The sequence below is a fragment of the Zeus faber genome, assembly GCF_960531495.2.
Source record: "Zeus faber genome assembly, chromosome: 17".
Classification (NCBI taxonomy): Eukaryota; Metazoa; Chordata; class Actinopteri; order Zeiformes; family Zeidae; genus Zeus; species Zeus faber.
The window spans coordinates 29,757,223-29,779,722 of record NC_137204.1 but is presented as its reverse complement, the minus strand read 5'-3'; the positions used below and the strand labels follow the sequence as shown (position 1 = coordinate 29,779,722).

At 47.8% G+C, this 22,500-nt stretch overlaps 1 protein-coding gene across 1 annotated transcript; it reads left to right on the top strand.

Annotated features, from left to right (window-relative positions):
* Window positions 1-427: 427 nt before the first annotated feature.
* On the top strand, window positions 428-8,574 carry st8sia3 (ST8 alpha-N-acetyl-neuraminide alpha-2,8-sialyltransferase 3; the record flags this gene model as incomplete). The annotated part of the gene is made up of 4 exons (XM_080018285.1): window positions 428-591; window positions 4,025-4,147; window positions 6,055-6,612; window positions 8,292-8,574. 4 exons carry the CDS (start codon window positions 428-430, stop codon window positions 8,572-8,574), a joined length of 1,128 nt encoding a protein of 375 aa, XP_079874411.1.
* Window positions 8,575-22,500: the final 13,926 nt, after the last annotated feature.

The following is a 22,500-nucleotide window of genomic DNA, read 5'->3' as shown; positions in this document are numbered from 1 at the left end:
TGCCACCACCACCCGTCACCACCACCGTCCTCCTCCTCCTCCTCCTCCGCCCGCCGCGCAGCCTCGCATCGCGGCGCTGACGTTAAAGCCCGGAGCTCATCTTACAACGGCCGGACCGCCTCCCCCGTTTCCGTTCACCGAGACGCGCCGTCGACCTGCGGGGGCCCGCCTACCCGCTCTCCGCTCCCCGGGGCCTCCTCTCGCTTTTGTACCGTTCTCCTCCGCTCTCTCGTCGCTCTCTCGCCGCATTGAACGCTCCGCTCCAACTACACTTCGCCGCTCCCCATCCGCTCCTTTGCCGCTCCCGTGCCGCCGCCGCACCGCTCTTCTCCTCCTCCCCGCTGCCGTGCCGCTGATGCGGCCGCTCTCGGCTCTCGCCGTCGCCGTGGCCGGTGCTCTGCCCCGGGCATGCCAGCAGAGAGGCAGGATGGTACGGATCGCCAGCGCACTGGGCCTCGTCATGTTCAGCGTGGCGCTGCTCATCTTGTCCCTCATCAGCTACGTGTCCATCAAGAAGGACTTTCCGTTCAGCACCCCCAAGTACGGCCCCAACGGCGGGCCGAGGATGTACATGTTCCACGCCGGCTTCCGGTAAGGATGCACGGATCAATTTCTACTGGATTGGATGTTGTTATGGTTGCTGCTGTGTGTATTTAATGTGCTTCAGAACCGAACCGGCTCCAGCAAACACATCCAGGAGCCTCATCAAGATTCTGCTGCTGTAGATGTTGTGCGACATGGACCAGGGGTGGTGGAGGCCTCGTAGTAGTAGCCAGAGACCAGAGTAGTGTGCCTTAACTTACCATTAAGCCTTAACTTACCACACATACTTAACTTACCATTAGCCTTAACTTACCACTGAGCCTTAACTTACCACAGATACTTAACTTACCATGAGCCTTAACCTAACATTAAGCCTTTACTTACCACAGATACCTAACTTACCATGAGCCTTAACCTAACATTAAGCCTTTACTTACCACAGATACCTAACTCACCATGAGCCCGAACTTACCACTGAGCCCTAACTTACCACTGAGCCTTAACTTACCACTCAGCCTTAACCTACCATGAGCCTTAACTTACCATGAGCCTTAACTTACCACTGAGCCTTAACTTACCACTGAGCCTTAACTTACCATGAGCCTTAACTTACCGCTGAGCCCTAACTTACCACCGAGCCTTAACTTACCATGAGCCTTAACTTACCATGAGCCTTAACTTACCATGAGCCTTAACTTACCACTGAGCCTTAACTTACCGCTGAGCCCTAACTTACCACCGAGCCTTAACTTACCATGAGCCTTAACTTACCACTGAGCCCTAACTTACCACTGAGCCTTAACTTACCACTCAGCCTTAACCTACCATGAGCCTTAACTTACCACCGATACTTAACTTACGACCGATACTTATCTTACCATGAGCCTTAACTTACCACCGACACTAAACTTGCCACCGATACTTAACTTACCACTCTCCCTCTTTGAATCTTCATCTGTTGTCTGTTTAAAGCGTCTCTCTTTCCTCCGGCACCAAAACAAGGAGAGTCAAACCATTATTTTCGTGATCATTATGAAATTGAGAAAGTTCAATTTTTTTGTGGAAATAACTCAAAGCTGCTTGTGAATCATAATTAAAAACCTTTCAATGTCATATTTGTAAAGTTTGTTATTGTGCTGTTGATCTGGGGAAGGTTGAGTCCTGCTCCAGGGAACTGTCCCTGGTGCTGATTTACAGTCCCTCTGCCGCCTGTAGCCTTTCAGGTCTGTGTGTGTGTGTGTGTGTGTGTGTGTGTGTGTGTGTGTGTGTGTGTTATTAGGGCTGTGTATTAGGCAAGATCTCATCTATATACTGTATGAAATATACAGATATACTAGTATTAAAAGTAGTCATACTGGTAATATTACGAGACATAGTAGGTATAAAAGTAGACATACTAGGTGTAAATTAGACATTATGTAAAGGGGCATTACAACGTTCTTCCAGAAATAAAGGAGGGATGACGGAGGTGGAGATTTCCTCCAATGGTGATGTCATTGTTGTCGTTTTCTCTACATTCTTTGTTTACATTCATCTTGCAGCGAGAGGCCACCGCGGAAGCCAGACCTGAGGTGAAGCAACTGGTCTGTCTGTCTGTCTGTCTGTCCGTCCGTCCCTCCGTCCGTCTATCTATCTGTCTGTCTGTCTGTCTGTCTGTCTGTCTGTCTGTCTGTCTGTCTGTCTGTCTATCTATCTATCTATCTATCTATCTATCTATCTATCTGTCTGTGTCCATCTATCTATCTGTCTATCTATCTGTCTGTCTGTCTATCTATCTGTCTGTCTATCTATCTGTCTGTCTGTCTATCTATCTGTCTGTCTGTCTATCTATCTATCTATCTATCTATCTATCTATCTGTCTGTGTCCATCTATCTATCTATCTGTCTTTCTATCTGTCTGTCTGTTTATCTATCTGTCTGTCTATCTATCTGTCTGTCTGTCTATCTATCTGTCTGTCTGTCTATCTATCTATCTATCTATCTATCTATCTATCTATCTATCCATCTATCTATCTGTCTATCTGTCTGTCTGTCTATCTATCTGTCTGTCTGTTTATCTATCTGTCTGTCTATCTATCTGTCTGTCTGTCTATCTATCTATCTATCTATCTATCTGTCTATCTGTCTGTCTGTCTATCTATCTGTCTGTCTATCCATCTGTCTGTCTGTCTATCTGTCCATCTGTCTATCTATCTGTCTGTCTATCTATCTCTCTATCTCTATCTTTCACATCCTAATCCTCTCTGTTCTTCCTCTCAAGACGTTCTCACTAAATCTAATTTCCCAGAATCCTTTGCTGCTGCTGCTGTTGATAACAATGTGATTTGATCAAATTGATCCTAAAGCTTCTGCTTGGTCTTTGTGTTGGAGAGCGGACACAAAGGAGCGCAGCCTTCCCACAATGCACTGGGGCCGTGCGGCTTTCAATTTGGAGCAATTTTTGGAAACGAGAGCTGGGCTCCAGAAACACCCTTCATTTAGAAACATGTGGTGACACAGCGCACACGCCAGAGGAGGAATGTGTTGAAGGGAGCCGGGTTGGAGACACGTTGGAAGAGGGGTTGTTTCCTGGTCGCCGCCATCTTGGCTCCACGGAGCCCGTCACCTCTTTCTGGACCCTTCATTTCATGCGCTCTGAAGAACTGAGAGCCGCACCGTCACCTTCTTCTTCTTCTTCTTCTTCTTCTTCTTCTTCTTCTTCTTCTTCTTCTTATTCTTATTCTTATTATTATTATTATTATTATTATTATTATTATTATTATTATTATTATTATTATTATTATTATTATATCTCAGGCCTGGATTGGCAAATCCTTTTCAAATGTGGCATGGATAGTAAACCCTGATAAACCTTGGTCCAAATAGCGTGGCGCCAATTCGGCCACAGGGGGCGCTATTATAAGCAGTCGGAGTTGAAAGCCTCAGGCCGGCGTTCAGTTTGACCTCGAGACCTGAGCCGGGCACATGCAGGAGGTGGCATTTCTCATGCTGGACAAGTTTGCACTCAGAACATTAGGAAGTCCGTCTGGATAGATTTTGGTTTGCGTGTTTCCGAAACTGAATAAAGTGAAATGCAGATACTTGGGAAAATGTACTTGTGCAGCAAATCAATGTAAAACCTCAGAAAGGAAAACCCCCCGAAGTGAACCGCAGTCAAAATGTAAATCCAACCGGGACCCCAACCGTCATCTCAGGCGGCCGCAAACTGGGTCAACATCCAGGGGGGCGGCCGGAAGGGAGGTTGGAGGTGGAGGACGCCGCTCGGTTCTCCCCCATCTCCAACCTCCTCCTCCTCCATCCCCATCCCCACCTGCTCCTGCTCCACCCTAACGTGCTCCTCCATCCCACCCTGCTCCTCCTCCACCCTAACGTCCTGCTCCTCCTCCTCCATCCCACCCTGCTCCTCCTCCACCCTAACGTCCTCCTCCACCTCCATCCAAACTTGCTCGTCCTCCACCCTAACGTCCTCCTCCTCCTCCAGCTCCCAGCTGGCCATGAAGTACCTGGACCCGGCGTTCGCCCCTCTGGCCAGCGCTCTGAATGAAGGTCTGCAGGAGAACTCATCCAAGTGGAGGTACAACAGGACGGCCTTCCTGCAGCAGAGGTATTAAAGAAACACGGAGGGCGGGGCCCATCGAACGTCACCTAATAATCAAATCTATCGGCGTTATCGTCTCAAACAGCTGTATTATACTGTATATGGACTTTAAGACGGGTCCCCAACCCGACGGAGCCCTGTTTTAGTGGGACGGTTGGAAGGGGTGGTGCTGATGGGGGAAACCGTTTCTTCCCGGAGTTTAGAGCAGAGCTTTTTGTTTTTTTGATTTCAAAACCAGAATATCAAGTGTGTCAACTTTGAATAAAATAGAATAATATCAGCCCAAATAACATCTCCATATAATTTAACTCTTTTCCCGGCATTAGTTTTTATCATCACGGCGCTCTATGATTTTCACATCAAGACGCTTTATGAAATCATTATATTATTTACTGTAAATGATATTTACATTAATACGCTTTATGACGTCATCATATTATTTACTATAAATGTACAGATTCTGATTCAGAATGTACATTGTGTCCAGTGTGCGGCGTGGACTCGGTCACTGTAGTGGTTAGAGAGTACAAACTTTACGTTTACGTGTATATTATATATGTATATTATATATATTGTAACTTCTTACCTGGGAGATGTCAGTAGATCTGTTGGCTTGATATTTTATCTTTTTGGTCCACACTACTTTGCCAGATTCATGAAAAAAAAATAAAAACACGAATCCACAAAAACTCGTGACCACGACAAGTTGAATCCACTCCAGTGTATGTGAGTTATAACAATGACAAGGTTTGGTTTAAGGTAAAAAATAAACGGTTGTTTTAAAGAAACTTCATGTATAACTGTTCCTACAGCTAAACAAAGCAGGATAAAACAGTAACAGGATAAAACAGTAACAGGATAAAACAGATAGAAGTTTACAAAATGCACAGGAATAAGATTTAAATAAGGAATTATGAATAAGGGGAATCATAAATACATTATTATAAGTGTGAGTCAAACACGGTTCTCTGTGCACCCTCATCGCCCCGCCCCGCTCCTCCAAATGAAGCGACTAAAAAACGTTTGTTTTTAGTCGTTAGTCGTGGAGGAGTGGGGCTCCGTAGGGATGGTCTTAGTGGTGTATGGGAACGTAGATGCTCCCTGATCCGTACGGGTTACTTTCAGTGACTGGGGAAGGATCTAATCATATTTTTTCACTCACTACAGTGTTTGATGTAAGAAGGTATCATGCGTGTGTCATGTTGCTTCAAGCTTTAATTTAAAAATTGAGTATTGAATATTTGATGTATTTTAAGATTGAATTCACACATTTGACATCTTGAGTGTTGTTTTCATTTAAGACCATGGGCAAAAGTTCTTTGCTTTAAGTGTAAGCAGAATCGGCCCCGCCCCCCTCGCCCATATCTCCAGCCATAGAGAGAGAGGAGACGTCTCTTCTGATAAGAGAGAAAATGCTGCTTACACAATTATCTTAATGTTATTTCAACTTTTAAACCTGTTATATAACCTAAATTAACCTACCGTTACCAGTACCGGTACCACGCTTTATTGGGACCTGTTAAATACCGGGACGGTCGCTTTCCAACCCGGTCAGTACCTACCCCCCCTGCCCCCCCTCTGCCGAATAGTCGATTATTCGCATCGAAATCCGATTCGACTGACAAAACTCCGAGCCGGGTACAGCCCTAATATGAACTAGATGGGTACTAAAATTTGGTGTTGAATGCCAAGGATTATTTCATTCAAATGTCTGTACCATTAAAGTATTTAATTTTTACACCGAGCCCAAGTTAAAATACAAAGTTGCTTCTGGTTGTGCTTATATTGATTATATTGATTATATGCACCAGGTAAATCTGATCATTAGAAGTCATAATTATCAGCTTGAGGGACATAAAGACCAGAACCTGAAGCAGAGCCTTGTTGTTCCCCTCCTCGCTCGGCTTCTCCAGGAGTGAGATCGCTCACTACATCGACGTCCCCCACAACTTCTCCCTGACGCGGGGCGCGGTGCGGGTCGGCCAGCTCATGCACTACGACTACTCCAGCCACAAGTACGTCTTCTCCATCGGCGAGAACTTCCGCTCGCTGCTGCCGGACGCCTCGCCCGTCCTCCACCAGCACTACAACGTGTGCGCCGTGGTGGGGAACAGCGGCATCCTGACGGGCTCGCGCTGCGGGCCGGAGATCGACAAGTTCGACTTCGTTTTCCGCTGCAACTTCGCGCCCACAGAGTTCTTCAAGAAGGACGTGGGGCGGAGCACCAACATGACCACCTTCAACCCCAGCATCCTGGAGAAGTACTACAACAACCTGCTGACCGTCCAGGACCGCAACAACTTCTTCCTGAGCCTGAAGAAGCTGGACGGCGCCATCCTCTGGATCCCCGCCTTCTTCTTCCACACCTCCGCCACCGTCACCAGGACCCTGGTGGACTTCTTCGTGGAGCACCGGGGTCAGCTGAAGGTGCGGCTGGCCTGGCCGGGGAACATCATGCAGTACGTCAACAAGTGAGTGTCACTCATCTTTTGTAAGGGAAACTCCAACGAATAAACTCTTCAGTGATTGTTTTACAGACACAATGTCCGTCTTACATGTGGTGATGGTGTTGATGCAGCAAATAAAAACATCGGGTTTCCTCCACATAATGTGTAAAATGGTGGATTCCCTCATCAACTACCTACAGAGTAACAATAGAGGTAGTAGAGTAGAGGTGGAGTAGAGGTGGAGTGGAGTGGAGGTAGAGTAGAGGTGGAATCGAGGTAGAGTACAGGTAGAGTAGAGGTAGAGTAGAGGTGGAGTACAAGTGGAGTAGAGGTGGAGTACAGGTAGAGTAGAGGTAGAGTAGAGGTGGAGTACAGGTAGAGTAGAGGTAGAGTAGAGGTGGAGTACAGGTGGAGTATAGGTGGAGTACAGCTGGAGTACAGGTGGAGTACAGGTAGGGTAGAGGTGGAGTACAGGTGGAGTAGAGGTGGAGTACAGGTAGAGTAGAGGTGGAGTAGAGGGGGAGTGTGAAGTAGAGTAGAGGTGGTATACAGGTAGAGAAGAGGTGGGGTACAGGTGGAGAAGAGGTGGGGTACAGGTGGAGTAGAGGTGGGGTACAGGTGGAGTAGAGGTGGAGTACAGGTGTAGAGAGGGGTACAGTTAACTTCAAATAGAAACATTTGGCAAAACCTAAAATTAACTATTAAATAGATATACAGGAACAGTCTGTCTGCCTGTGTGTCTGCCTGTGTGTCTGCCTGTGTGTCTGTCTGTCTTTGTGTCAGTGTGTTGCTCAGTGGTTGGTCTTTATGGAAGCAGCAGATTTCGGCTCTAAATCCGGATTAGAAACAAAAAGCTGTTGGTGAAAGGTACGGCACAGAGTCCGGTGTGTGTGTGTGTCTGTGTGTGTGTGTGTGTGTGTGTGTGTGTGTGTGTGTGTGTGTGTGTGTGTGTGGGTGGTGGGGGTTTATCCTGGTGTTGTAGATGTATATTGTACTGGTAGTACAGTAATCTGCAGCGATCCCATTAAACCTTTCAGCTCTGGAAGAATTACCATGTTAAGCAGCTCAGAGTGCACACACACACACACACACACACACACACACACACACACACACACACACACACACACACACACACACACACACACACACACACACACACCGGCTTTTGTCAGTGTCAACCTGCACGGCTGCCTCAATGTTGCTTTGTGCAAAAAGATTAATAAAAGAAATCCTGATGTTGAAAATGATTTTTCAGGCAGGAGTACAATGTGAGACAGATAAACAGACAGACAGACAGACAGACAGACAGACAGACAGACAGACAGATAGATAGATGGATGGACGGATCAGTAGATGATAGAATACATCGAAAAATGTCAAAGTACAAAGTAACAACAAAGACCATAAATGATCACAATCATTTTGATGTTGACAACGTGTGTTTTTCTCCCATTTAAAACTTCGCCACATCCTTGTGCTGAACTTGGGGCGAACGTTTGTTTTTCAATCACTTATATGTCATTTCCAGTGTTGGATGCTCGCAGGTGAGATGCTCATTTTCCGTTTTCATTTCATTTGTACATTTTCATTTGACCAACGGTGCTGAATTGTTCTCAACGCTGAACACTTACTTCAGGATTTCAATTTGAGTTGAACTGTAAACGTGTATTGAGGGCAGATGTGTCCACTGTGTCCACCAGCTACTGGAAGACCAAGCAGCTGTCCCCCAAGCGGCTCAGCACGGGCATCCTGATGTACACGCTGGCCTCCTCCATGTGCGATCAGATCCACCTGTACGGCTTCTGGCCCTTCGGCTGGGACCCCAACACGGGCAAGGAGCTGCCCTACCACTACTACGACAAGAAGGGCACCAAGTTCACCACCAAGTGGCAGGAGTCCCACCAGCTGCCCGCCGAGTTCAAGCTGCTCTACAGGATGCACACCAAGGGCCTGCTGAAGCTCACGCTCTCACACTGTGCTTAGGGGCCTGGCGAGGAGGCCGTGAAGTCCATCGATGTGGGATTCGTTGCATCGGCAACTTCGGGTTTGAGAAGAATTTGCAAAGTCAAAACGCCGGGCGAGAGGCGATGCCCGTGAATCGGGGGCTCAAGGTTCATGGTCTTTTCGGTTTTCAGACAATAACACACGTGTTGATCTCGGCGGCAACGTGTAAGGGCCCTTCCGCACTTCCATCCATCCTTAGTGTATCTGCTCATTTGGTCCAAACGGAAGGGCGATGCCACCTCAGGTTCTTTTCCCTGAATGGCTCAGACAACTGCCAGGAAAGTGGGTCCACGTGGTCACAGCGAGGGCGTGCAGTGGTCCCATACCTAACGTGTCCAGCTGACCCAAGACACAAAGACCACACCCCCTGGACTGAAAGCATAAACTGTTCGAGGCGCTAATCAGTCTCTCAGCTCTACAAGACAATGTACAACGGGGTCCACCGATGGTCCAGGGGCTTCACCTGGCGGCTTCATCTGGTCCAGCGCAGTTATCAGGAAACTTAAAGAAACAAAGGACCGGGACACCATTTTTTGCGGTGAAGCTCGACAGTATTTGGACTTTGTGTCGTGTGTTTTGAAGGAAGGGCAGCGTTTCAAGGCTGCGGTGGTCGGTAGAACCCCTTCATCCCAGTCGACCTACCGAGCTCGCTCTGCGATGTCGATGTATGGATGTTGACAAAGTACAAGGAGACGCTTTGGGCACACACCTCTAGTCCGGATTTGTCGTCTTTTTGAGAGTGGCAAGACTTTGTGCCGTGTCTGTTGAACGAAGGGCAGCGTTCCAAGTCTGGGATAGTCGGTACCTCCGCCCCCTCATCCCTGGACGACCGTCTACCAAGACCGCTCTGGCGAGGCCATCGATCCCTGTCGATCACCGGTCCTCATTGCTCCTCTGAGGAGTCCAGGGCTTAGTGGACCCGGTGGGGGCCGTTGCTCTTGACAGTTCTGTCAAAACGCAGATTCTCGACACCGGTTCGACCGGGAGAGTTATCAAATGCGTCGTTTTAGACGATGCCGCTGCAGAGTCACCGGCTGTATGGACGAGCAGCTGGAAGGGAACCAGCCCCTGTCAGAGGTGGAGTCAAACATCACCAGATCACTCCACCCGTCACCACTAGGGGTGCACATCGGGTTCCGACACCATGCTGATGTACTGAAAACCCGAACCGGATACCGGCGTAAAACGTAACGTGGTTGCATTTTAGTTCCTGTTTCACATTTTATTTTCACATTTAGCGACAGCTGATGTTTGAGCAGCGATAAGTTTAAAATCAGTGTTTTCCAGCATCATTTTCATCCCTGCATCTCCTGGTTTGCATGTGTGGAGGCGGTGGAGCATGGCGGCCTTCTGGGCGACTTCCTCCTGCACTCACTCTACACTCTGCAACACATCTCTCACTTTTTTGATTCTTGGACTTTTGGCTTCTTCAACTCTCCGGCTTCAGTAGATTTTCGGCTTCCACACTGTAGCTTGAGAGACGTTGCACTTGGGTAAACGTGTGAACAGGGAACTTTTGGAAGTGGTTGCCAAGTTTTGAACCATGCATCCGTGGTCGGTTGCCAAGACTGACAAAATGGCTCCAAGTCATTTTATAATTGAGCGATAGGGATCCTATCCAATAATAATCCAAATGAAAGAGTAAATCAATGCGCCAAGAAGACTAATTTTTGCTGAAGCTTAGTTCTTCTGTTTCATATGAAAAGCAGTTGACAACGGGGCGCTCGGGACGGTTGACGACGGCCAAAAAGAGGTTGCCCGGGGCAACCGGGAAGGCGTTGTTGTGGGGCTCCGATGTGTTTGATATGAGAGTGTTTATCCCTCAGAAGTGGAGCCCGGTGCCTCCGCTGGGTTTCCAACGTGTGACGCTTCAAACACCGCGGGGCCGGTGCACGCTGCGCATCGTCGTGGCCGTTGTCCGTTCAATCGGCGTGTTTGGGACGTCGTGGGACGGCGACAGGACGAGAAGCCTCAGTGTTCAGACGCAGGTAAACACCTTTATAGAGAATCAGCATCACGGGTTTTAGTCTTTAACACTTATACTCGCCTCGCCCGCACGGCCGCGCGACACGGGAGGCAACGGGAGCTGCTCCCCCAATCGCGTTGTCGCGATTGGGGGAGTTCATTCCACCTTTTTTAAGGTGGAATGAACTTTTTTTTAGATACAAATGACGGCGTTGCCAGGGGGTCATTTTCGTTTGGTGCGAAACTACCGGACTACAACAACAGCGCTCGCGCAGCTCCTTTATTATCTTAAAGGAACCTTGGTCCTCGTATAACACCCACTAAATAGCAATCATACCCGTTATAAGAGCCACTTTGACGCATCCCAGCCTCACATTTAAAAGCTTTGGTTGTGTGTGGGAATCATGATTTAGGGTCATATTTGGAATCTATTTAACATCTGAACTTAGGAACAGTAGGATCTCTTCAAGTAAATGAAAATACATTTGATGTTTAGAAATCTCTGCTTTCTTTTTGCAGTTTTGCAGTCATATGAAGTCCTGTGAAACCAAGTCGGACGGTGAACATTTACTGTGTTGACGTTTGGGTCTTGATGGCCTCTTGTGTGAGCAGCTCCATCATTTTTGTCTTTTTTCTCTTTTGTCAGAGATAAAATGAACAATAGCGCCACGTAAACGACAGTACAGTACACAAATAAAACCCAAGATTAATACAATATGTCCATAGAAAATGATGATGACATCATGTGTATGTATAATAGTATACTGTATATATACAGTATATGCAGTATCTATTCCAACTGTCATAAAAAAATATATCGATCAAAATATCGAATATATCAGTCTTGGAAATGTCCCATGTGCATATCAACGTAAGTATCAAGAGTAAAACAGCGTTAATTCAGTATTTTCAGGTATAAAATAATACTTTTGGACCTTTCGAAGTACTTGGTGGAGCATGTGAAGCCACGTGATGCAGCTACTCTTCTGTCGGCGTTTTTACTTCCTTTACTTTGTGGTGGTGTTCACTTCTCCATCACATCCATTCGTCAGGGTCATTGTGATTATTGAGGGCCAGTAGGAATTAAAGGGGAAAGAAAACAAGCTCCTGCTTCCAGATGGGATTGTGACTCTTATTGATCCATCTGATGATTAAGTGACTAATCCATTCATCCTCGGTGCGTTGGTGAGGCAGTGAATGTGTACGTTTACAAGGAAGGAGAACTGGACGAATCCCCTGTTACGTGCGTCTTTGACCTCCTTCGGTCATTTAGGGATGTATTTCATGTAAACCTCGTTGACGGGAAGCAGCACATGAAACGAACGAATGAAAGCATCGATGGATGGATCGATCGGTCAGTACACAAACCCTTCTCTGATCAGTGTTTTCAGTTCACCTTCTCAAGGTGAGTTTAAGGTGAAAAATGTTTCTCCAACTAAATGGGTTGAAGAAAAAGAATGTTCTGTAATTAGACGCAGTACATAGTATGCTTGTGTGCCGGCCTGATACCTATCACATACTGTTTGATTCGTACTACGGTTCCAGATGTACTACAGAAGTACTGGCCCCTCCCCCCAACACAGGTCATGTTGTTTTCATTGCATCATGGTTTCTCGGCGTCGCTGCTTGTTTCTGCCACTGGATGCCGGCGCCACGCCTCACTTGATTTTACTGAACTTGTCGTTTTCATTTTAGTGTTTAACGTTGGTTTGTTTCCCTCTGGATTTCTTTCCAAAAATCAGTAAAAGAAACTGTTTTTACCGGGTCGTGCGTTGCCAGTTGGGAAACATTTTTATTTTGGAATAAAACTCTCAGTCTTCAGTGTCGCTTGTCTCGTGGTTCCATGTTCTATTATTATACAAGTGAAATACTTATAATCCATATTTAGATATCTAACACGATGTACTGTAGATCAGAACAGATATGGTTTTATTCATACAATACTTGAAATATATTTATGTATTTTATCATCACGAGTCGCTGAAATAAAAATAAATGATCAATTTGCCAAAGCAGGTCCTGTCTGTGCCTGGTGCTTACTTCAAATGTTATTATACTCCCTCTCCCTCCCTCCCTCCCTCTCCCTCCCTCCCTCCCTCTCTCCCTCTCCCTCCCTCCCTCCCTCTCCCCTCTCTCTCTCCCTCTCTCTCTCTCTCTCTCTCTGTCTCTCTCTCTCCCTCCCTCTCTCCCTCTCCCTCCCTCCCTCCCTCTCCCCTCTCTCTCTCCCTCTCTCTCTCTCTCTCTCTCTGTCTCTCTCCCTCCCTCCCTCCCTCCCTCTCTCCCTCTCCCTCCCTCCCTCTCTCCCTCTCCCTCTCTCCCTCTCCCTCCCTCCCTCCCTCTCTCCCTCTCTCTCCCTCCCTCCCTCCCTCCCTCTCTCCCTCTCCCTCCCTCCCTCCCTCTCTCCCTCTCCCTCCCTCCCTCTCTCCCTCTCCCTCTCTCCCTCTCCCTCCCTCCCTCCCTCTCTCCCTCTCTCTCCCTCCCTCCCTCTCTCCCTCTCTCTCCCTCCCTCCCTCTCTCCCTCTCTCTCCCTCCCTCCCTCCCTCCCTCTCTCCCTCCCTCTCTCTCTCCCTCTCTCTCCCTCCCTCCCTCCCTCTCTCCTTCTCCCTCTCTCTCTGTGTCTGTGAGCGAGTGGAGCGTGTGAGCGTTTGGTAGAGTGAGTGGTTTTCTCTCTAACTTTTTCTATCAATTGTATGTTTATAATTATTTGTTGGTGACGGGTTTAGTTTTTTGTTGGTTGTAGGGTGTGCGCACAGCGGGTGGGGGGTGGTGGTGGTAGTGGTGGTGGTGGTGGTGCGGGTCCGCGGCCATGTCGGACCTCACCAAGCTAACGAGGAAGCACGGCATTAAGTTGCCCGTGGCTTCCTCGGTCTCGGTGGAGGACTGCAGCCTGGCGGTGGGGAAGGCTGTCGGCTACAGCAGCGTTGTGTCCGCAGCGCGGATGAACAGCGCGGTGGTCATTTTCCTGGATGGCGTAGACAAGGTGAACGCGGTGGTGGCGAGCGGCGTCACGGTGAACGAAATGTTTGTTCCCGTCCTGCCTCTCTCCACACCGGCGAGGAGGGTGAATTTGGCGAATGTTCCGCCGTTTATTAAAGATGAGACCCTCACTAAGGAACTGGCGAGGCACGGGAAGGTGGTGTCGCCAGTTAAAAAAGTCCCGTCGGGGTGCAAGTCGCCGCTGCTCAAGCATGTGGTGTCGCACAGGAGACACGTCCTGATGGTGTTGAACAACAGGGATGCGGAGCTAAACGTAGCTTTTAAAATCAGGGCGGATGAGTTTGACTACGTGGTGTTTGTCAACACTGACACCACCAAGTGCTTTGGGTGCGGTGGGGAGGGACACCAGGTCAGGGCATGTCCAGGTAAGAAGGCAGGCGGCGAGACAGGTGAGGGGCAGAAGGGTGGACAGGACAAGGAGGGAGCACAGGAGGGGGCAGGTGAGGGTCAGAAAGGGGAAAAGCAGGCGAAGGTGGGGGCACAGGAGGGAGCAGGTGAGGGTCAGAAAGGGGAAAAGCAGGCGAAGAAGGGGGCACAGGAGGAGGCGGGGGAGGGCCAGAAGGAAGGAGGGGAAAAGCAGGTGAAGGTGGGGGCACAGGGAGAGGCAGGTGAGGGCCAAATGGAGGCAGGGGAAAGACAGGTGGAGGTGGGGGCACAGGGGGAGACAGGTGGAGGGCGGAAAGGAAAGGAGAAGAAACAGGTGAAGGTGGGGGCACAGGAGGGGGCAGGCGAGGGGCAGGGGAAAAAAAGGGGGGGGGGAGGGGAATGTGGAGCCGCAGGAGGGAACGGGTGGAGGTAGACAGCGCAGCCAGGTGAGCGTGGAGACACGGGGGGAGGCAGGCGAGGGTCTGGAAAGAAGGCAGGTAAGGGCGGGAGGACAGGAGGGGAAGGAGGAGGGTCCGGAAGACAGGCAGGTGGGTGCGGGGGGACAGGAGGGGACTGGTGAGGGAAAGGAAGCTACGGAACAAAGTCAAAGGAGTGCAGGTGACGTAGCTAGGGAGGAGGAGGCACTGGAAGGAAGTGACTTTGAGATGGGGGACGAGGACGATCGGGTGAGAGTCCCCCGGCTCAAAAGAAAGTCCAACAAAATGGCAGGAGACTCTCAGGCGAAGAGAGGGACAGCAAGCCAGGGGAAGGCAAGTCAGGAGGTGGAGCAGGGAGGCTCGGAGTCAGAGTCCTGGATGGAGGAGGACTCTGCTGCAGACAGTGAGGGGCAGGTTTTTCTCGGCGTAAAGAAGAAAAAGGGCAAAAAAAGCTACAGTGTGGGCAAAATAAAAGCGTTTCTGCACAGGACGAAGAATGTGAAAGGGATTAAGGTGGAGGATTTCTTCTCAGACAAGGAGTTGCTGGCGAACGCGGCCCAGCAACAGATGAGGAGTAAGGGGAGAGGAGGGTTCACGGACCAGGAGGTGTACAGGTTAAAGAAAATAGTGCAGAAGATCAGGAAGGAGCTGAACAACGGAGAGGATGGGGAGGAGGTGGAGGTGGGTGCTGCTGTTCGGGCTGTTTCCCTTTTCCGTTGCAATGAGTGACTTTAACATCAGCACGCTGAACGCGAATGGGGCCAGAGACGCAGCTAAGAGGTCTCTGCTGTACGAGCTGATGGAGCAGAAGAGGCTGGATGTGCTGTTGGTGCAGGAGACCCACAGTGACTCTGGCAATGAGGCTGACTGGAAGAGGGAGTGGGGGGGGGGAGGTGGTGCTAAGCCACAAGAGCACCACCAGCGGTGGGGTGGCTCTTCTCTTTTCTAAGAGCTTTGCCCCAGCATCCTTTGAGGTGGAGGAGGTGGTGGAGGGCAGACTGATGGTGGTGAGGGCAGCATTTGAGCATCATAAGTTTGTCTTTATAAATGTGTACGCTCCCACCACAGGACCACACAGAGTCACTTTTTTGCAAGTTTTAAATGGGGTTTTAAGCAAAGCTCGTACTGGGGAGTTTTTGTTTCTAGGAGGTGACTTTAACTGCACCGAGAACGACCTGTTAGACAGGAACCACTGTGAGCCTCACAGAGCATCGCAGAACGTGATGAGGCTGCTCTCAAGCGAGAACGAGCTAACGGACGTGTGGAGGAGAACCAACGGGGATGAAAGACAGTACACCTGGGTGCACTGCAGAGGCACCTCTTTATCGTTGGCCAGACTAGACCGGTTTTACTGTTTTAAGCACCATTTTAACATTTTTAAGGAATGTAGAATGGTGCCTGTTGGTTTTACCGATCACTCCCTGGTTGTTTGCCGTGTTTTTATCGCCAATGTAAAGCCCAAAAGCGCATATTGGCATTTTAACACCACCCTACTATGTGACTCCAACTTTAAAGATGCTTTTAGGTTTTTTTGGGAAGGTTTTAGAGACAGAAAGCAGGATTTTATTTCCTTAAGACTGTGGTGGGACTATGGGAAGAGGGAGATAGAGCAGCTCTGTCGGCAGTATACTCTCAATGTCACACGGGACATCAGCAGATCTATGAGGGATCTGGAGACTGACATTGTGGAGTTACAGGGTGTAGTGGAACCCACTGGGAATCGAGATCACATTAAGGACCTCAAGTCTAAAAGAGCTGCTCTTGCAGACCTACTAGGCACCAAGGCGCAGGGGGCGCTGGTCCGCTCTCGCTTCCAGAGCGCAGCACTGATGGACGCACCATCTAGTTTCTTTTTTAGCCTGGAGAAGAGCAACGGGCAGAGCAGGTTTATCCACGCCCTGAGATCAGACACAGGACAGGAGCTCAGGAGGCCGGAGGAGATCCGGACGAGAGCCGTGGACTTTTACACAGAGCTGTACAGAAGTGAGTACGAGGAGCAAAAAGAACTGTTTTACTCCTTTTGTGGGAATTTGCCCAGGGTCCCGGAAGATGTCAGTGCGGTGCTGGGGGAACCTCTGACCCTGCAGGATCTTTCCACGGCCCTGCAGAGCATGAAGGGGGGTAAGGCCCCTGGCATCGACGGGATTCCTGCAGAGTTTTACAAAGAGTTCTGGGAGGAGTTACGGGAGGACCTTTTAATGGTTTTTAATGAAGTTTTTAAAGATAAGTTATTGCCAGTCAGCTGCAGGAGGGCAGTCATCACTCTCCTACCCAAGAAAGGAGACCTGCAGGAGATCAAGAACTGGCGTCCTGTGTCCCTTCTGTGCACGGACTATAAAATCCTGCCGAGGGCACTGGCCAACAGGCTGAGGGAGGTGATGGACCTGGTAGTCCATCAGGACCAAACTTACTGTGTGCCTGGTAGGTCCATTCTGGACAATGTGTCCCTAATTCGGGATATTTTGGACGTCTCTAGTTCTCTGGGCATTGAAACTGGGCTCATTTCGCTAGACCAGGAAAAGGCGTTTGACCGGGTTGAGCACCCTTACCTCTGGAAAACTCTGGAGGCTTTTGGCCTCAGCCCTGGTCTGATAGCCATGATCCAGGTTTTGTACCAGGACATCGAGAGTATACTGAAGATTAATGGAGGGCTGAGCGGCCCTTTTAAAGTGCGTAGAGGGGTGAGACAGGGCTGCCCCCTCTCAGGGATGTTGTACTCTCTGGCCATAGAACCATTGCTGTGTCAATTAAGGACGAACATCGAGGGTGTGTTTCTAAACGGTCTCGAGAGAAGCCACATTCTATCAGCCTATGCGGACGACGTCATTGTCTTAATAAAGAAACAGGACGAAATCAGCAAACTGGAGGGGATCGTCAGGGACTTTGGGCTGCTATCAGCAGCGAAAGTCAACTGGGGCAAAAGCGAAGCGCTGGCTGTGGGCGGATGGAGGGGGGGACTTTTAAAACTGCCAGGAGGCTTACGGTGGCGAAGGGATGGGTTTAAGTATCTGGGAGTGTTTTTAGGGAGCGAAAGTGTGGTGGGGAAGAATTGGGAAGGACTGCTAGGAAAGATACAGGGCAAGCTAAGAAAATGGAGGTGGGCACTGCCACAGCTGTCCTATAGGGGCAGGACGCTCATTATTAACAACCTGGTGGCCTCACAGCTGTGGCACAGAGTGGCCTGTGTCCAACCACCAGACCTGCTAGTTAGGAAGATACAGGCCGAGCTGATAGACTTCTTTTGGGGGCGGAATTTCCACTGGGTCAGGAAGGAAAGGGTCTTTCTGCCTAAAGAGGAAGGGGGGCACGGTGTGGTGGACATCAAAAGCAGAGTGGCAACTTTTAGGTTACAGTTTGTGCAGAAGTTGTTAACGGGGTACTTTAACGTTTGGAAGGACGTGGCGGGCTTGGTCCTAAAGAGGACTGGGAGGATGGGACTTGACCGCTCGTTGTTTTTAATGGACACGAGTCTTCTAAACAAGTCGGGCTTACCCCGTTTTTATCAGGAGCTTTTTAAAGCATGGGGGTTATTTAAGAACAGGAAAAGGGAGGCCGCAGATTCCCTCCACTGGCTCCTGGAGGAGCCGGTGATCGGAGGAGCCAGGCTGGATGTGCAGGACGGGGCCACTCCAGGACTGAGGAGCATCCTGAGGGAGGCGGGGGTCCTGACCCTGAGGCAGGTGGTGGCGGCGGCGGGGAGCGACCTGCAGGACGGCGAGGCCATGGCGGAGCGGCTGGGGGTGAGGTCCACCAGGATCGTACACCTGGTGCTCAAGAGGTGGAGGGAGACGCTCACGGAGGAGGAGCTGGCCCTGCTGAAGGAGTACGGCGAAGGCGCGGAGGAGCCAAACTCGGAGGATCCCTTCCCGGAGATGACCCTGACCCCCAACCTGGAGGGGTCCTCCGGGAAGCTGCTGCACAGGGCACGTTATGCAGAACTGGACCTGCACACAGCCAGCGGGAAGGCTTTTTACAAAGAGTGTGTGGTTGTTTTAAATAGGAAGGGACTGGAGGGGCGGCAGGACACTGTCTGGAGGGGACGGCTCCAGATGGGGGGACAGGAGGAGCCGTGTTGGAGGAGTTTTTACAAAGCTCCCTCCAAGAAAAGGACGGGGGACCTCCAATGGAGGGTCCTACATGGAGCCATAGCTGTCAACAGCTTTGTTTCTGTTTTTAATCCCAAGGTCGCAAATGAATGTCCATTCTGCAAACTGCCAGAGTCCGTGTTTCACTGTTTTGCAGAGTGCGACAGACTTTTAGAGCTTTTTAGTCTTTTAAAGGAAAGTTTTAAGCTCTTTAAGGAGGAGTGGTCCAGAAACTGTTTTATTTTTGGGGCTAGATACTACAGGGCCAACGCAGAGAAATGGCGACTGCTTAATTTTCTAGTAGGGGAAGCGAAGATGGCCATCTACCTCACGAGGAGGAACAAACTGAGGGGAAAGGAGAGTGTTTGAGGAAGAGTGTTTGTAGCGTTGGTCAGGGCCAGAGTCTTGATTGATTTTAACTTTCACAGACTGATGAAGAGTCTGGACGTCTTCATCAAGCTGTGGTGTTTTAACGACGCCATCTGTTCCCTGGTGGAGGACGACCTGTGCTTCCAGTCTGTTTTTAACGTGTAGGACTCTGTTAGTGAACAAAGTGTGTTTGTTGTATTGTCTGTAACTGTGAACTAGAGAAAATGTTAAAATAAAGATGCTTTAAAAATCAAAAAAAAATCTCCCTCCCTCCCTCCCTCCCTCTCTCCCTCTCTCCCTCTCTCTCTCTCCCTCCCTCCCTCTCTCCCTCCCTCCCTCCCTCTCTCTCTGTGTCTCTCTCCCTCCCTCCCTCTCTCTCCCTCCCTCCCTCCCTCCCTCTCTCCCTCTCTCTCTCTCTCTGTCTCCCTCCCTCCCTCCCTCTCTCCCTCTCTCTCTCTCCCTCCCTCCCTCTCTCCCTCCCTCCCTCCCTCTCTCTCTGTGTCTCTCTCCCTCCCTCCCTCTCTCTCCCTCCCTCCCTCCCTCCCTCTCTCCCTCTCTCTCTCTCTCTCCCTCCCTCTCTCTCTCTCTGTGTCTCTCTCCCTCCCTCCCTCTCTCTCCCTCCCTCCCTCCCTCCCTCTCTCCCTCCCTCTCTCTCTCTCTCTCCCTCTCTCTCTCCCTCCCTCCCTCTCTCTCTCTCTCTCTCTCTCTCTCTGTGTCTCTCTCCCTCCCTCCCTCCCTCTCTCTCTCTCCCGCCCTCCCTCCCTCTCTCTCTCTCTCTCTCTCCCTCCCTCCCTCCCTCTCTCCCTCTCTCTCTCTCTGTGTCTCTCTCCCTCCCTCTCCCTCCCTCCCTCCCTCCCTCTCTCTCTCTCTCCCTCCCTCCCTCCCTCCCTCTCTCTCTCTGTGTCTCTCTCTCTCCCTCCCAGTCTCTCTATCTCTGATTATAATCCCTCTTTCAGACGCAGATGATGTATTGAACACATGTTCTTTATCGAACACAAAATAATGATGATGTCAAACTCAGTGTTTTTAATTCTAATAATTAAAAGTTTGAATGTGTATTCTTGTCACACAAAAAATGTAAACGTGTAATATTACTGTATGTAAATACTATATTATATTATGTGTGCTATATTTTAATAGATAAATGTATTCATATATATATACGGTCTAAGTACATATATATATGGGTGTCTATAAATATGTACTGTATATATGTATTCTGAGTACATATATAGTATATATACTGTATAAATATTTAAACAGTATCCAGTATATATTCAGTATATGTTTAAATACAGGATATATAGATATAGACACAGTATATATCTAGATATATAAATAAAGACATAGATATATACAGTATATCTATATATATATATATATATATATATTGATTTGTGCTGTGTATATATCTATATAGATATGTACAATATATTCATACACATATATACTGTGTATGTGTGTGTATATATATACATGCATATAAAAAGTGTCTCTCACACACTGTGACTGAGGGGACGACTTGTTTTCCTGGACTCTGAGCGCTGTGCAAACGGGAGGAGGCGATCGATGGCTGCACCCGGCGTCCAGGGTGCGGGGGCGGTGCTCGCCTGACGCTTCCACCTCCTTCTGGGTGTTGAGGATTTCAGTCGAGGAACCTTGAGGATCAACTGAAGACGCTTCAAGAACCCTCAGCCCTGTCAACTGGGTCAAAGCTCTGCAGAACTCCCAGAACCAGACTCTGAAAAGCCTAGAACCCTGGGGACAGTGGGACGCACCTTCCGATGGCACATAGGAAACGCTGGAACGCAGGGAACCGTGGCTCACTGTAAACCATGTGTGGTGTGTGGGTGGTGTGGTTTGAGCAGCCACACCTGTCTTGGCTCTAGGTAGCTGGGCCCAGGGTCAGGGTGGCTGTTCGCCTGCTGCTTGTTAGAGTGATCAAGGAGCAACAGGTAAAACCCCCATCATCCCACACACACAGGAGAGGAGCTGTTGTCATGACAGGTGGCCATCCATCCTCTGTGTCTCTGTCTATCTATCTGTCTCTGTCTGTCTGTCTGTCTATCTATCTATCTATCTATCTATCTATCTCTGACATCTGTCTGTCTGTCTGTCTGTCTGTCTGTCTGTCTATACATTTTTATTTTCATTTGTTCATTTGTTTTGTTTACATGGATATAAAAATAATGAAGATATTAAATGAAATAAATCCCATTTAATGCAGATGCTTCTCTTCTATCTTTTTATAAACAACCACATAATGAGGCATCATGTGGTTGTTTATGTTTATGTTTTATTTTCATTTTTATATAGAATTTGCACCATTTCAAGTCTTATGCAAATGCTAAGAGGTCAGTTGTCACGAGCTTGGGGTAAGTGACCTCTGACCTTTAGGACGCCATTGTGTTCTTCAAGTTAAATATATGCAAATCCAGAAAATCATTAAAATTGGGAAATTTCTTTTTAAAAATTAAAACATACGTATCGACAAATAAACAAATAGATAAATATTACAAACAAAAAAATGAATAAAATGTGAATATTCACATAATAGTAACATACAATAATTAGGATAATTGCTTGTTTGGGTAACCTACAGTATATATGAATTCTAAAATATTAGGTCAAATAATACAAATATAAAAACATGAAATGAGAATGTAACATGAAACCTTTTTAGGTATTAAGAATCAAGAAAATATGATGAGCAAAGATATATATATATATATATATATATATACATATATATATACAGTATATATATATATATATATATATATACACTGTGTATCTTTAGCCTTTTAACTCCAAGGCTTTTGAAATGTTAATGACTCTCCACTTCTCTTGCTCTTTGATCAAAACTATCAAACTTTTAAATTAAACATTTTGACAGAAAAAAATTAATCCAAATGAGCGCTCTCCTGGCTGTCTTCTGACAAGAGCGGATCAATAAATCAAATGTTATGATCAGAAGAGAAACACGCCCGAGGACATTAAATAATCATGTGGAGGAGTAGGACGGTGGCTAATAAATCACCAATAACTAACTGGACTCATGTCAATGAGTCTGCATAGTGGAAGCTATTATAATAATATAATATAATAATAATAATAATAATAATAATAATAATAATAATAATAATAATAATAGTAATAATAATAATAATAATAATAATAATAATAATAATAATTATTATTATTATTATTATTATTATATCTAATATAGCTATAATAATATAGCTAATAATATATAGCTGCAGGCAGCAATACACAGGGTCCAGTTTATTTGTTTCATGTAAAATGTACAGTTTCTTGGTTTCTGTGAAATGCATAAAAATGTACTTAGCGTACAAACATGAAACATGGTGGAGTTACGTCCATAGTACTTATTTTTTTTAAATGTTGTACCCGACCTTCAGATGTACCTGGACATGTAAATATTATGTAATTACGTCCAAGTCATTTCATGAATCTGACGTTTATGGCATTACGTATGACACAGTTCCAGTTCAACCGGACGTCAAACATTGATTTTAAGTTGTAATTTTGACAAGTGTACGAGAAATGTCAGCTCTAAATAATTGTTCCAAATTGCTGAGATCATCGTTTTTATATTGTTTGTAAGTGCAGTATAGAATAATTAGTGAATTAGTACAACAAATGATAAAACAAGTCAGATAATT